The following is an 11,686-nucleotide window of genomic DNA, read 5'->3' on the forward strand; positions in this document are numbered from 1 at the left end:
GTGACACGCATGTTAAAACACTACAAACAGTAGACATCTCAAAAGCAAATCACTGCTCTGATCGCGTGATGGAAACATTCAAATGCGATTTTTATATTGCCTAATTGATCTAATATTGTGTTAATGGGAACTGAATGAGTTTATTGGATTACATGGCACGCGGGAGGAAGAAAAGGGCGATGTGCTGTTTCGGTAAGAGACATAAGGGAACATGCTTATTTAACAAAAAAAAAAAAAAAAAAAAAAAAAAGAACCAATAACAATACATTTTGCTGCTGCTGCTGCCGCCGCCGCTGTTGTTGTTCTTGTTGTTGTTGTTGTTGCCATTCCTGTTTGTTATCACCATATGGGACGCGAATCTGTCTCAGCCCCCACTATAATTATGTGCAATTTCAAATTAGAAATACCAAGGACGAAAGACAACATAAAATCACTGAAAACAAGATCTGCATTTTTATTTTTATTTATTTATTTATTTATTTTTTTGTTGCCAAGTTCATTGCACATTCAAGGAATTTCCAAATAGGCTTATAGGTTTTTATTTTTTAAAAAAAGTGCAGTTTTTTAATTTCAAAGCAGGGGATTGGTCACACATCACCTCATTAGCATGCGACTGTCTATAAATGTCCCCTCCACTGCAGTTGGAGGAGTTTGTGGAAGGGATTCATGAAACGCGCACAGCTGTGTGCGCGCATCGCACGGCAACTTTTATAGAAGCTTGGACCATCTGCTGCGCTGATCACAGATGAATTCAGTCTGATATTCTGGCAGTTTAAGAAATCGAAGTGTGTTTTTTTTTCACATAGTTAACCGGTTAATATGGGGTCAAAAAGACTAGGAGGTTTTTTAACTGTCTGGCACAGATGGATGTTCGGGTTCACCTTAATGCACACGTTGGCTGTTCTACCTGCCATCTCTTCTGGGAAAACGATGAAGTACCAGACCTATGAAGAAGATCCCCCTGACACGGTGATCGGAAACCTCGCCAAGGACATGTTCCTCAACCCTTCTCTGGATGCCAAGAGCAGTTTCAGGATGATGAAGCAGTTCAACGCCTCTTTCATCCGGCTGAGGGAGAGCGACGGGCAGCTCACCGTCGGGGAGCGCATCGACAGGGAGAAGATCTGCAAACACACCCTCCAGTGTGTCATCTCCTTCGACGTGGTGTGCTTCTCCAAAGACCAGTTCAAGCTGATCCACGTCGAAGTCGAGGTGAAGGACATCAACGACAACTCCCCCGAGTTTCCCGACAATGAGTCCACCCTGGAGATCTCCGAAAACGCAGCGGTTGGGGTCCGGATTCCTTTGGACGTGGCCGTGGACGAGGACGTGGGCTCAAACTACATTCAGAGCTACCAGATCTCAGTGAACAGTCACTTCACCATTGACGTGCTGAACAGAGCAGATGGGGTTAAATATGCGGAGTTGGTGCTAATGAAAGAGCTCGACAGGGAGACTCAGTCGTTCTACGTTCTAGAGCTTGTTGCTGTGGACGGAGGAACACCTTCCAGATCAGGTTCCACCAGAATAAACATCAAAGTGAAAGACTTCAATGACAATAGTCCCGTGTTCGACCAGAGCAGTTTGACTGTCGATTTACTTGAGGACGCACCGGTTGGCTTCCTTCTGCTGGATTTAAACGCAGTTGATCCCGACGAGGGTTTAAACGGCGAGGTCGTCTATGCCTTCGGGAGCCACGTATCTGCGGAGATCCGGCAACTTTTCAAAGTGGACCGCAAAACAGGTCGCCTGACGCTCGAGAGCCCAATAGATTTCGAAACGAAGAAGACGTTCGAGTTAGACATCCAGGCGTACGACCTGGGTCCCAACCCGACGCCTTCGACGTGCAAAATAATAATCCAGGTTCAAGATGTTAATGACAATGCCCCGGAAATCAGCATCACGCCCATGACTTCCATCACGGCGGGGATCGCGTACATCACGGAGGCTGCGGCCAAGGACAGCTTCGTGGCGCTGATCAGCACCTCGGATAGGGACTCCGGAGCGAACGGCCAGGTGCACTGCACTCTGTACGGACACGACCACTTCAAACTCCAGCAGGCTTACGAAGACAGCTACATGATCGTCACCACGGCTCCCCTGGACAGAGAAAAGATAGCAGAATACAATTTAACCGTGGTGGCCGAGGATCTGGGATCACCGCCCTTTCGGACAATAACTCAGTACACCATCAGGCTGAGCGACGAGAACGACAACGCCCCTCAATTCAGCAAACAGGTGTACGAAGTTTCCGTGGTGGAGAACAACGCGCCAGGTGCGTACATCACCACCGTGGTGGCCAGGGATCTAGACCTGGGGCAGAACGGCAAAGTCATTTACCGCCTTTTGGACTCGTATGTCACGGGCTCTCCCGTGTCCACTTTCGTGTCGCTTGACCCAGCTACAGGTTCCATCTATGCACTGAGAAGTTTCAATTACGAGGTCATCAAACAGCTGTCCCTGCGGATCCAGGCTACGGATGGGGGGTCGCCACCCCTTCACAGCAGCGCGGCCGTCAATCTAAAAATAGTTGATCAGAATGACAACGCACCTTCCATCGCGCAGCCCCCCCTTAATAACGGGTCTGCTGAAGTCCTGCTGCCAAAAGATGCTCCTTCGGGTTATATCATAACCCAGATAAAAGGTAAAGATGCTGACGAGGGCGTAAACGCAGAGTTGTCCTACAAAATCCTGAGTGGGGAGGATGCGGTGTTCTCCATCAACAAGGCCACGGGGGATATATACCTAAACCGCGTGCTGAGTTATGATGTTAACCAAAGCTTGCATGTGACGGTCGGAGTCAATGACAACGGCAGACCTTCATTGACTTCTACAGCCACCATCCGATTTACCATCGTCGCGGGAGCGCCCCCCAGTGGCCGTGCAACAGTTAAAGAGAACAAGCAGCGGGAGCTCATTCAGTGGGACACGTCCATTGTGATAATACTCATTCTGGCGGGCAGCTGCTCCATACTCCTGTTAGCCATCATCTTAATTGCCACCACATGCAACAGAAGGAAGAGGTTAAGGAAAGGCAGCGGATTTCCAGAAGATGTGGACATGCCACAGCTGGAGAAAGGGAAGATGAGCAGTGATTCTCTCATCTCGGGTCACGACGGAAACGCGTTTGAAGCCGCTCCGTTTTCCAGCAAGACGCATTTCACGAAATCGCACACGAGCGGTAACATCGCAAGCTCGGAAAATGACAGCGGGAGAAGCTATGAGGCTGAAAGCAGGATCAGGGGTGGTAAACTGGAGGTACGTCTGTGTTTATCAGCTCCTTTTTCCCTTGGGTGCTCTATCATGGGTCGCGCGCGTTCCAGTGTGTAACCGATGCGTTTCTCCCCCGCACAGGGATACTCTACCCTCCCTGGCTACGGAAAAGAGGCAGCCAAACCCATCGCAATCTGGAAAGGCAACTCGTACTCGACGATCCCCGCCAGAGACCCGCAGTTCAGCGGAAAGGACAGCGGGAAGGGGGACAGCGACTTCAACGACAGTGACTCTGACATCAGCGGAGACGGCAGCAAGAAGGACTCTTTCCAAATTAATGCTCAGAATGGTAGGGATATATTTATTGTTTAAATGGGCGATCATCCATGGCAAGTAATGAAGTCAGTCAGTGTAGCTCTTTTTTTTTACTAATAACACAAGGATGACAATGCTTAATTAAACATTAGTGTTAAACAGATGCTCATACTTAGCATTTGCTATAAAATTAAATGAGTTTTCTGCGGATTGAATTTTATATTGAGGTCCACCAAGTTGCAAACTGTTTAGGCTATTGCTTTGTAGTCTGAAGGGTGTTAGTTCAAATCCCCCCCTGCTGCAGCGTGCTTGAGCAAGGTCTTTATCCCAAGGTGATACTGCAAGTATAATCTGTGTCAAAAAAAGTGAAGTTGTTTAGCTAACGCTGCAAATGTAACAATAACCCAGTAACAGATATACAGGAGATATTCACTTTAATTACTGTGGTGTTTGTGGTAATAGCCTTTTCCTCTTTTGAATCTCATGAGGTCTGTGGGCGTGCACGAGCGAGTGCAAGATCCTCGGTCACTCGGACCGCTGCTGGAGCCCCTCGGCCACGCGCGAGAGCGGCGGCGCGCGCCCGGCGGTGCCGCACCTGTCCTCCTTCAGCAAGACGGCGTCCCTGCCGCGCGACCCCCTCCGCAGAGACACGTGCCACGCGGCGCACATTCCCAAGACGGTGGGCTTGCAGAGCGTCTACGAGAAGGTCCTGCACAGAGAGTACGATTACGTGCTCGTGTCCCCGCAGCGGCCCAGCCGCGTGCGAGAAGCCAATGAGATCAATGAGATCGCGATCCCCGTGTATTCACCCCCCGCACCGCGGTGTCCCTCCAACAACGTCTAAAGCTTTTTTTTTTTTTTTTTTTGACAATTTATAGTGAGAAAACAAATGTCTTTAATCTCAGAAGTCTGAGGGCTTTGAGGTATTTAATACTTAATTTATGTCAAAGTCGATTGCATCCAGTCACTTATAATATGACCACGTTCAAATTGAAGTACTATGTATATTATGCAAGGTTTTGTATATAGAGAGTATATATATATATATATTTTTATAGCCAGTAAAGCGCAAGGCTGTAAATAAAATATTGTTGTTTTTTTAAAGGCATGCGTCTAAATATGAAGGCTCTGTCGTTATAAAGACACTCCCGAGTTTTTTATGGTGGGGAACCCTGTGGGAAAATGTAAGTTGTTTGAATGCAAATTATGTTTATATACGTGTTTTAGAATTTTATTACGACGTCCCGAGAATAAAGAATGGAATGCTGTTCTGATTTATAATTTCTAAAGTATGAAAGCACAAATTAGAACTTGTTCACACACCAGGAGACTGACTGGCTTTCTTTGTCACTGTGAATTCACTATACCTTCAAGGGACAAATGATGGCGCTGTTGAGGCGGGGAAGCCCAAACAAATGCACTCCAAAAGTAAATGTATGCTTTCTGTCACACCTTGCTCTGTTTTCAGTCACCTATTTACGCACTGCTACTAGAAGATTAAACAAAGTCCACAAAATGCAAAATACAAGATTATTTATACATACTACTTACTGTGAGTGTTTAAACACATTTTTTTTTGCAAAAATAAAGTTATTTTCTTACCAGGCAGCAAAAAGCTGTGTCTTTTCAACAGTTAATACAGTTGGGTATTTAATTACTCTTAGTATCTGTAGTAATATTAGTAACAGGCAGTCTAGGATCTGACCCTACAACCATGTCATAAGATGGAAACTTCTTCAACAGCAGAAACTGAAGCAAACCCACACAGAGGGGGGAGGAACATCCAAACTGCGCATGGACTGAGCTGGATTCGAACCTACAGCCAAACAACTCAAATATATACTGTATATTGCACAGTGCAGCGGGTATCAAAGTGCACACATGTATTGGTGCCGTATATAAAGCTGCAGAAATTTGCATGAGTCTGAAGTAGTCATCACTGATTCCCCCATTTCACCTGCTGGGTGTTCTCACTGACGTCATTCAAGGTAAGTACCTTAGTCTGGAGTGCATAGATACTCACTTGGGGTACATACATACTTATGTAGTTATTAGATATATTTCTTATACATCTTACACCTCCACGAATTGCTTTTAGGGGAATGAAGGTGTTCACATTATAGTGTGAACTCTGGTCACATAAGGACTCTCATGAAAGGTTTTTAGAGAGGATGATAACACTATATAGTGTAAGCTACAAATTCCAATATACTTAAGCATTTAAGTTACCTGCGGAAAGGAAAAAAAAATCGTTTGATAAATGAAGGAATACAGCAGCATGTTTTGTAGGTGGCCTGTTTGTGGAGTAACGCGTATGATCGGGGCCCGTTATTTCTGTCGTCACTGGCGCGCGCTTTGCGGGGAGGGTCCACGAGGCGCGCTGCTGTCCCTCTCGCTGCACAAGTCCCAGCGCAGCATGGCTGAAAGCACGGAGAAAACCCCCATAGCGATGGCTGGAGTAGACGACGTGGACCAGTATTTGCCTCCTGTAAGTTCTGCAAATATATGCATTGCTGCATTCCAACAAGCACTTTGCCATTGCTTATTAATTATACTGTTATTATGTATGTATAGTTTTTTTTGTTTTTTTGCCATAATCAAGCAGTACGAGTTGATGAGGAAACAAATGATATGCGCAGACCTTTCCTTAACCAAGCATTAATTACAGTATTTCTAGTACCGTTCTACTTTATCAATACGAATTGTCTTGCAAATTAGTAATTTTTAGTTTTGAAGTTTGCCAGTGGTTGCCCATTTCTTTCTTCCTAAAATTAAAAAAAAAAAAAACAAAAGAAAAAAAAGTTTGCGCGAGTCTGATTGCAGAACTAATCTAATAATAATGTCTTCCCGGTAGGGCAGTGCCCTTTCCCCATGTTGTCATGCTTTACTGTGGTACATGTTGCTTTGTGAAGGCTTACACTGCAGGCAGCGCGAAGCCCTCCGGCTCTGGACGTCTCCTCAAGATCGGAGCCTTGGTTCTCATCACAGGAGCGCTTCTGCTGCTTTTCGGAGCTATTGGTGCTTTTTACTTTTGGAAAGTCAGCGACAAGCATGTAAGGCGCTATTATTATTATTATTATTATTATTATTATTATTAAGCCTTCTGCTTTATGTTTCATCACTCCACTGTGTTCATGGTCACGATGCTGGTGTGTGAAATGAGCGGGATGGGTCCAGGTGGTCTGCCTGTAGCCCTAGGACCAAGTGGTGTTCCTCCCTCTGTTGCCCTCCACAAAACTTTTTACAGTTCAAATTACAGTGGCTGATTTTACCAGCTATTACCATCTAGCTTCATGTGCTCCACTGAAATGCATTTTAAATACATAATAACAGCAAAATTTAGAGACAGACAGACAGGTAGGTAGGTAAGTAGGTCGGCAGCACAGTAGATTAGATAGATAGATAGATAGATAGATAGATAGATATTATTGCTTCTGGGTCCCATCGAAATCACAAAAGGTGTGACTGCTCTTAATAGTTTGCTTCAGTCTGCAGATGAATGTACTGACAACGATCGTGCTAATTTCATGTGAGAAACTCAAGTTTGAGTTGCAAAGCATTATTTGGGTCAGTTCATCCAGTCATCCCGTTTTCTGTTAGAACTTTGTGTTGGAAAATACTGTGATTGCTACACTGGTCTTGTATTGGTTTTGCCAACAGGTGTACAATGTTCACTACAGCATGAGCATCAATGGAAAAGTTGAGGAGGGATCCATGGAGATTGATGCCGAAAACAATCTGGAGAGGTTTGTAACAGGAAGTGGAAATGATGAAGCTGTGGAAGTGCACGATTTCCATATTGTAAGTCCGAGTTGTTTCTGATTTCTTCATTGTAATAGAGGTTGTGTTTTTGAAGAGGAGTTTTATTCTATGTGCAGACTTTAGAGTTTGAAATTATTCATTTAGGCCTGGTACTGGATTCCCTAACACCAATACTTCTTTAGATAATACACGGAGCAAAACTAATTAATTTTCATGATACGATGCCCATATTGCAAATATAATCGCTCAATCATGGCTAAGATCTTAAATGGTAAATTCTTCAATGGTGTTTAAATTTATTCTGCATTTTCCACTAATAGAACTGAACTGTTGTAACTCTTGGCACAGGGAATCACTGGAATTCGGTTTGCTGGTGGGGAGAAATGTTACATAAAGACGCAAGCGAAAGCTCACCTCCCAGAGGTTGAAACACTGAACAAGGAGTCACTGATGTTCGACTTGGTAGGTTCTGAAAAGATCTCCTGGAGACATGTGCACTTTTTCCACTATTAATATGCTTGGTTAAAATTTTTTGCATTGGCTGTCATTTGGAAATAAACAAAAAGGCTTTGACAATAAGGTTAAAACAACTATAACATTCAGTGTAAAGATTTGGTGCTGTTAACTGATGTTAATGTTTCCTTTTTGTTATCCTTTTAGGAGTTTTGCAGCTTTTTGAATAATTCAGTCATCAGTTTTTTTTTTTTTTTTTGCATTTCAACTTCTGAGGTTCAAAACATTTCTTGAGATGCTTGGTTTGTGCAGATAATTTTATTTTTGACATCAGTTTTCATTCTTGCAAGGAAAGATATTATGCAGCTGACTATAAGGTCTAGTTTTAACTACTTGAACGGCTGTTTTTATAAGTTTAAGGAATATATAACTTTTGCTCAGGTATACTGAGCACTTTTTCGGTATATATTAATGGTGTTAGATATTTTATTAAGTAAATGTTGGCAAACTATTCAATTGCCAGGAACAAATGAAAGTGTGCTTTTCATTTGTTTTCATTTGTACTTTGTTGATGACTGGAATACCAGTTTAATGCACAATCACTAACAAACATATTAGATTTACAATTCTGAAATGTACAAGATTTCACAATAATGTACTAATGATCCTTTCAGGAAGATGAGATCATGCCAGTCAAGTTTGATGATGAGTCCTTGATCTGGGTGGCTACAGACCAACCACTAAAGGACAATAGTTTTTTGAGCTCCAAAATTTTGGACCTATGTGGAGATCTGCCAATCTTCTGGCTTCGGCCCACGTATCCAAAAGGTATCTAGTCTATATTTGCTCATCCACCCCATTCAGCTTGTTTCACTGGGAAAGACACAAAGTTATGTCATTTGCACATAGACTCCCCATTATCTGTTCTATGTACAAAGAGTTTTAAGTCAATGTACTAAAGAAAACAAACATTGCTGCTAAAATTAACTATTTTAAAATTAACTATGTTTGCCGGGTAGGCTCCGGTTCCCCGCGACCCCGTATGGGACAAGCGGTTCTGAAAATGTGTGTGTGTGTATTTTATTATTCCCAGAGGGAAATTCTGTTTTGCTACAACAGCATACAATACACAAAATACATACATACAAACATACATACATACCAATTAACAAATGACAGATATATGTCTCTTTAATGAGTTTAGATTTGATTTCATTATTAAGCCATGTGAAAATGCATTAGAGAAAATATATAAAAATAAAGTTTACTTTGGAGAAATATTGGCAAACAAACAAAGCAGAAGGCTTTCATGATTCTTATGTTACAAAGAGCTGATAAAGAGAAATAAAAATATCATGGACTCTCTTTTACAATCATATTTGTAGATCTGTAGTAGGATGTGGGCAAAATACAGAGTGGGAGGCATCTTTCCTGTACTTGCTGTCAGCTCCGCATTCAGTGTCATTGAGTAACATTTAGTGAAGAGTGTGCAGGGGAGGTTTTGGGCAGTGTGCACAGGCAGAACAACGATGGCGTGATCTGCTGTTGCTATCGCTGTGCCTCTCGATACAGACGTTGAGAGGAAGAGGCGTGATCTTGGACGTGCCAAGCGTCAATCTCAGCCTCGCAGCAACAACATGGCAGCAGCTGAAGAGAGGAACACAGCGGATCGTGGGCAGGAGGAAGAGGAGCCAACCTTTAACCCTGAGAACCCCTATCATGTGAGTTTTACTTTCATCTTTTTCATCAGGGTCAACCCCTGAGGAAGGGCCACTTCTCTTCCAAATGCACACGAAGGGTTTTTTGTAAAGTAGATTTAGACAACTCAAGGATTTTTCTTCTTCCCAGTGTTGAAATAGCCACAAAGTAAGGCTCTATCAGTTGCAAAACTAAAGAAAAAAAAATCCACATTTGTGTCCACACACTTACCTTATGCTGAAGCAGTAGATCTAAAAAGACTAAGCAACCATACAGCAGGGTAAGTAATGTAGAAGGTGATTTAGATCATTTAAAAAAAGCAACATTTATTGACCCAGTGAGTATTATCAATATGTAGTTTCTTAATGATGGCAAAAAACCCTTTAAGGAAGTAAGTAAATGGGTTGATAAATCCCAATCTGATGAAGGAAGCCAACTGCAAGAATCAGAAAAATAGGAAATACTGAAAGAAAGTTAAAAAAAAAAAAACCAAAAAAAAACTTAAAAAAATGGCTGTACTGAATATGCAAGCAAGTTTAATGTGCTTAAAGTTGAAACAAGAGTTGGCTGCAGTTTCAGGTTGTAGTTGTGTGCATTATTTAAACTGAGTAGTCATCCATCCATCCATCCATCCATCCATCCATCCATCCATCCATCCATCCATCTATCCATATGGGGTTGCGATTGTCAGAAACCTATCTTGGAAGTGTAGCGTATGACGAAGGGTATATCCCAGAATGGAAGCCAATCCATCACATTGCAATCACTAACGCATTCATTCACCTACACATTCACACACTGAGGGCAATTTAAAGTCAATAATCCATCTAAAACATGTCTTTTGACTATGCCAGGAAACCGGAGCACATGGAGGAAGTCCATGGAAACACGTGGAGAACATAATTACGCAGTTACACTGACTATAAATAATTGACCAGTGTTGTTAGTGTCCTTTCAAAATCAATTCCTTTAACCAAACCTTTAATTATTATAATAGAGAAAGGTGTGATATCCATAACACTTGATTTGCAACACAATATGTGGGGAAAAAACCATAGTAGCTTGAAATAAGGAAAGTTAGAAAATATATATTACATTTGAGAAGGAGCAGTCAACACTGAATTTCTTTAAATTATTGTAAGAAATTATTTTTATCCTGAAATGTCACAGCGCAATCTGGAAGGAGAAGAGAGCATGACTTTCGACACCATGCTGGATCACCAGGGGATCTGCTGCGCGGAATGCCAACGTGGGTACACCCACTGTCAGAGGATATGCGAGCCGCTTGGGGGCTACATGCCCTGGCCCTATGCTTACAGAGGGTGCCGTGTCGCCTGCAGAGTGATTATGCCCTGCCGCTGGTGGGTGGGCCGCATACTGGGCATCGTGTAGAATCCTCAACTAACAGAAACAGACAACATACACAGAAGCTAATGAAGCCCTATTGTCTCCCGTAGCTGTTTTACATAAGCAATGTATTTAAACGCAAATATTTTGCATCCTTTTGTTTCACTTGTCTCTTAATGTAAATAAAATAATAAAGTGCCTAACTATGTTTATAAGGTTGCTAATACTAATCTTTCTCTTTGAATGGCAGGGAGACTATTGTTATAGCAGACAGAAGCAAATGCCTACATGTTTATACCTAGTATTACTTCTTCTTCTGTTAGGGATATTAATCATATTACCAAGTATATGCTTTCTCAACAGTGACTGGCTGTATGAAAAATTGCAGTCTGCCTTATTTTGCTTTTGATATATTAATAAATCCCTTTATTATCCCTTGCTGTCCTTTTATAAATCTATTTTATTACTATTTATTACATTTCCATTTTTACTGGCAATGGAATGCTAGTACAAATACAGTAATTAAGAACTTAATGTACTAACAATGTACTAATAAACTCCTGAATTATTCCTGTCTCTCTTCTTTCATAAATCAGTTTTTGGGAATACATATTTCCAGTTATGTTTAATACAGATGGCACACTGGCAGATGTACTGTACTTATGCTATATGCAGTTTAGTTTCATAACAAATTGTGATGGAATTATGCTGTATGCCTGCCACAACCCAGCCCTCTGTGTTTGTGCAGAATTTTGGTGCACTATCACTAAACGAACGCTATGTACACTACTAATACACAGTTCCACAAATGGTTAATAAATGTGGTTTATGGTTTCAATTACTCCATGGCTTGAAAATCTTACTCATACAGTTAATCACAGTTTCTTTTGATGCCAGA

The 11,686-nt window shown here is 42.2% G+C and overlaps 2 protein-coding genes across 2 annotated transcripts; both read left to right on the forward strand.

Annotated features, from left to right (window-relative positions):
* The first annotated feature begins 667 nt into the window (after positions 1 to 667).
* Positions 668 to 4,417, forward strand: LOC108942349 (protocadherin 8). The gene is made up of 3 exons (XM_029258086.1): positions 668 to 3,258; positions 3,355 to 3,562; positions 4,017 to 4,417. Exons 1-3 carry the CDS (start codon positions 820 to 822, stop codon positions 4,370 to 4,372), a joined length of 3,003 nt encoding a protein of 1,000 aa, XP_029113919.1. The 5' UTR covers positions 668 to 819; the 3' UTR covers positions 4,373 to 4,417.
* Positions 4,418 to 5,944: 1,527 nt separating this feature from the next.
* Positions 5,945 to 11,116, forward strand: cnmd (chondromodulin). Its single transcript, XM_018766133.1, has 7 exons — positions 5,945 to 6,016; positions 6,441 to 6,581; positions 7,189 to 7,329; positions 7,639 to 7,752; positions 8,418 to 8,571; positions 9,316 to 9,464; positions 10,612 to 11,116. Exons 1-7 carry the CDS (start codon positions 5,945 to 5,947, stop codon positions 10,831 to 10,833), a joined length of 993 nt encoding a protein of 330 aa, XP_018621649.1. The 3' UTR covers positions 10,834 to 11,116.
* Positions 11,117 to 11,686: the final 570 nt, after the last annotated feature.

Source organism: Scleropages formosus, chromosome 14 (assembly GCF_900964775.1).
Source record: "Scleropages formosus chromosome 14, fSclFor1.1, whole genome shotgun sequence".
NCBI lineage: Eukaryota > Metazoa > Chordata > Actinopteri > Osteoglossiformes > Osteoglossidae > Scleropages > Scleropages formosus.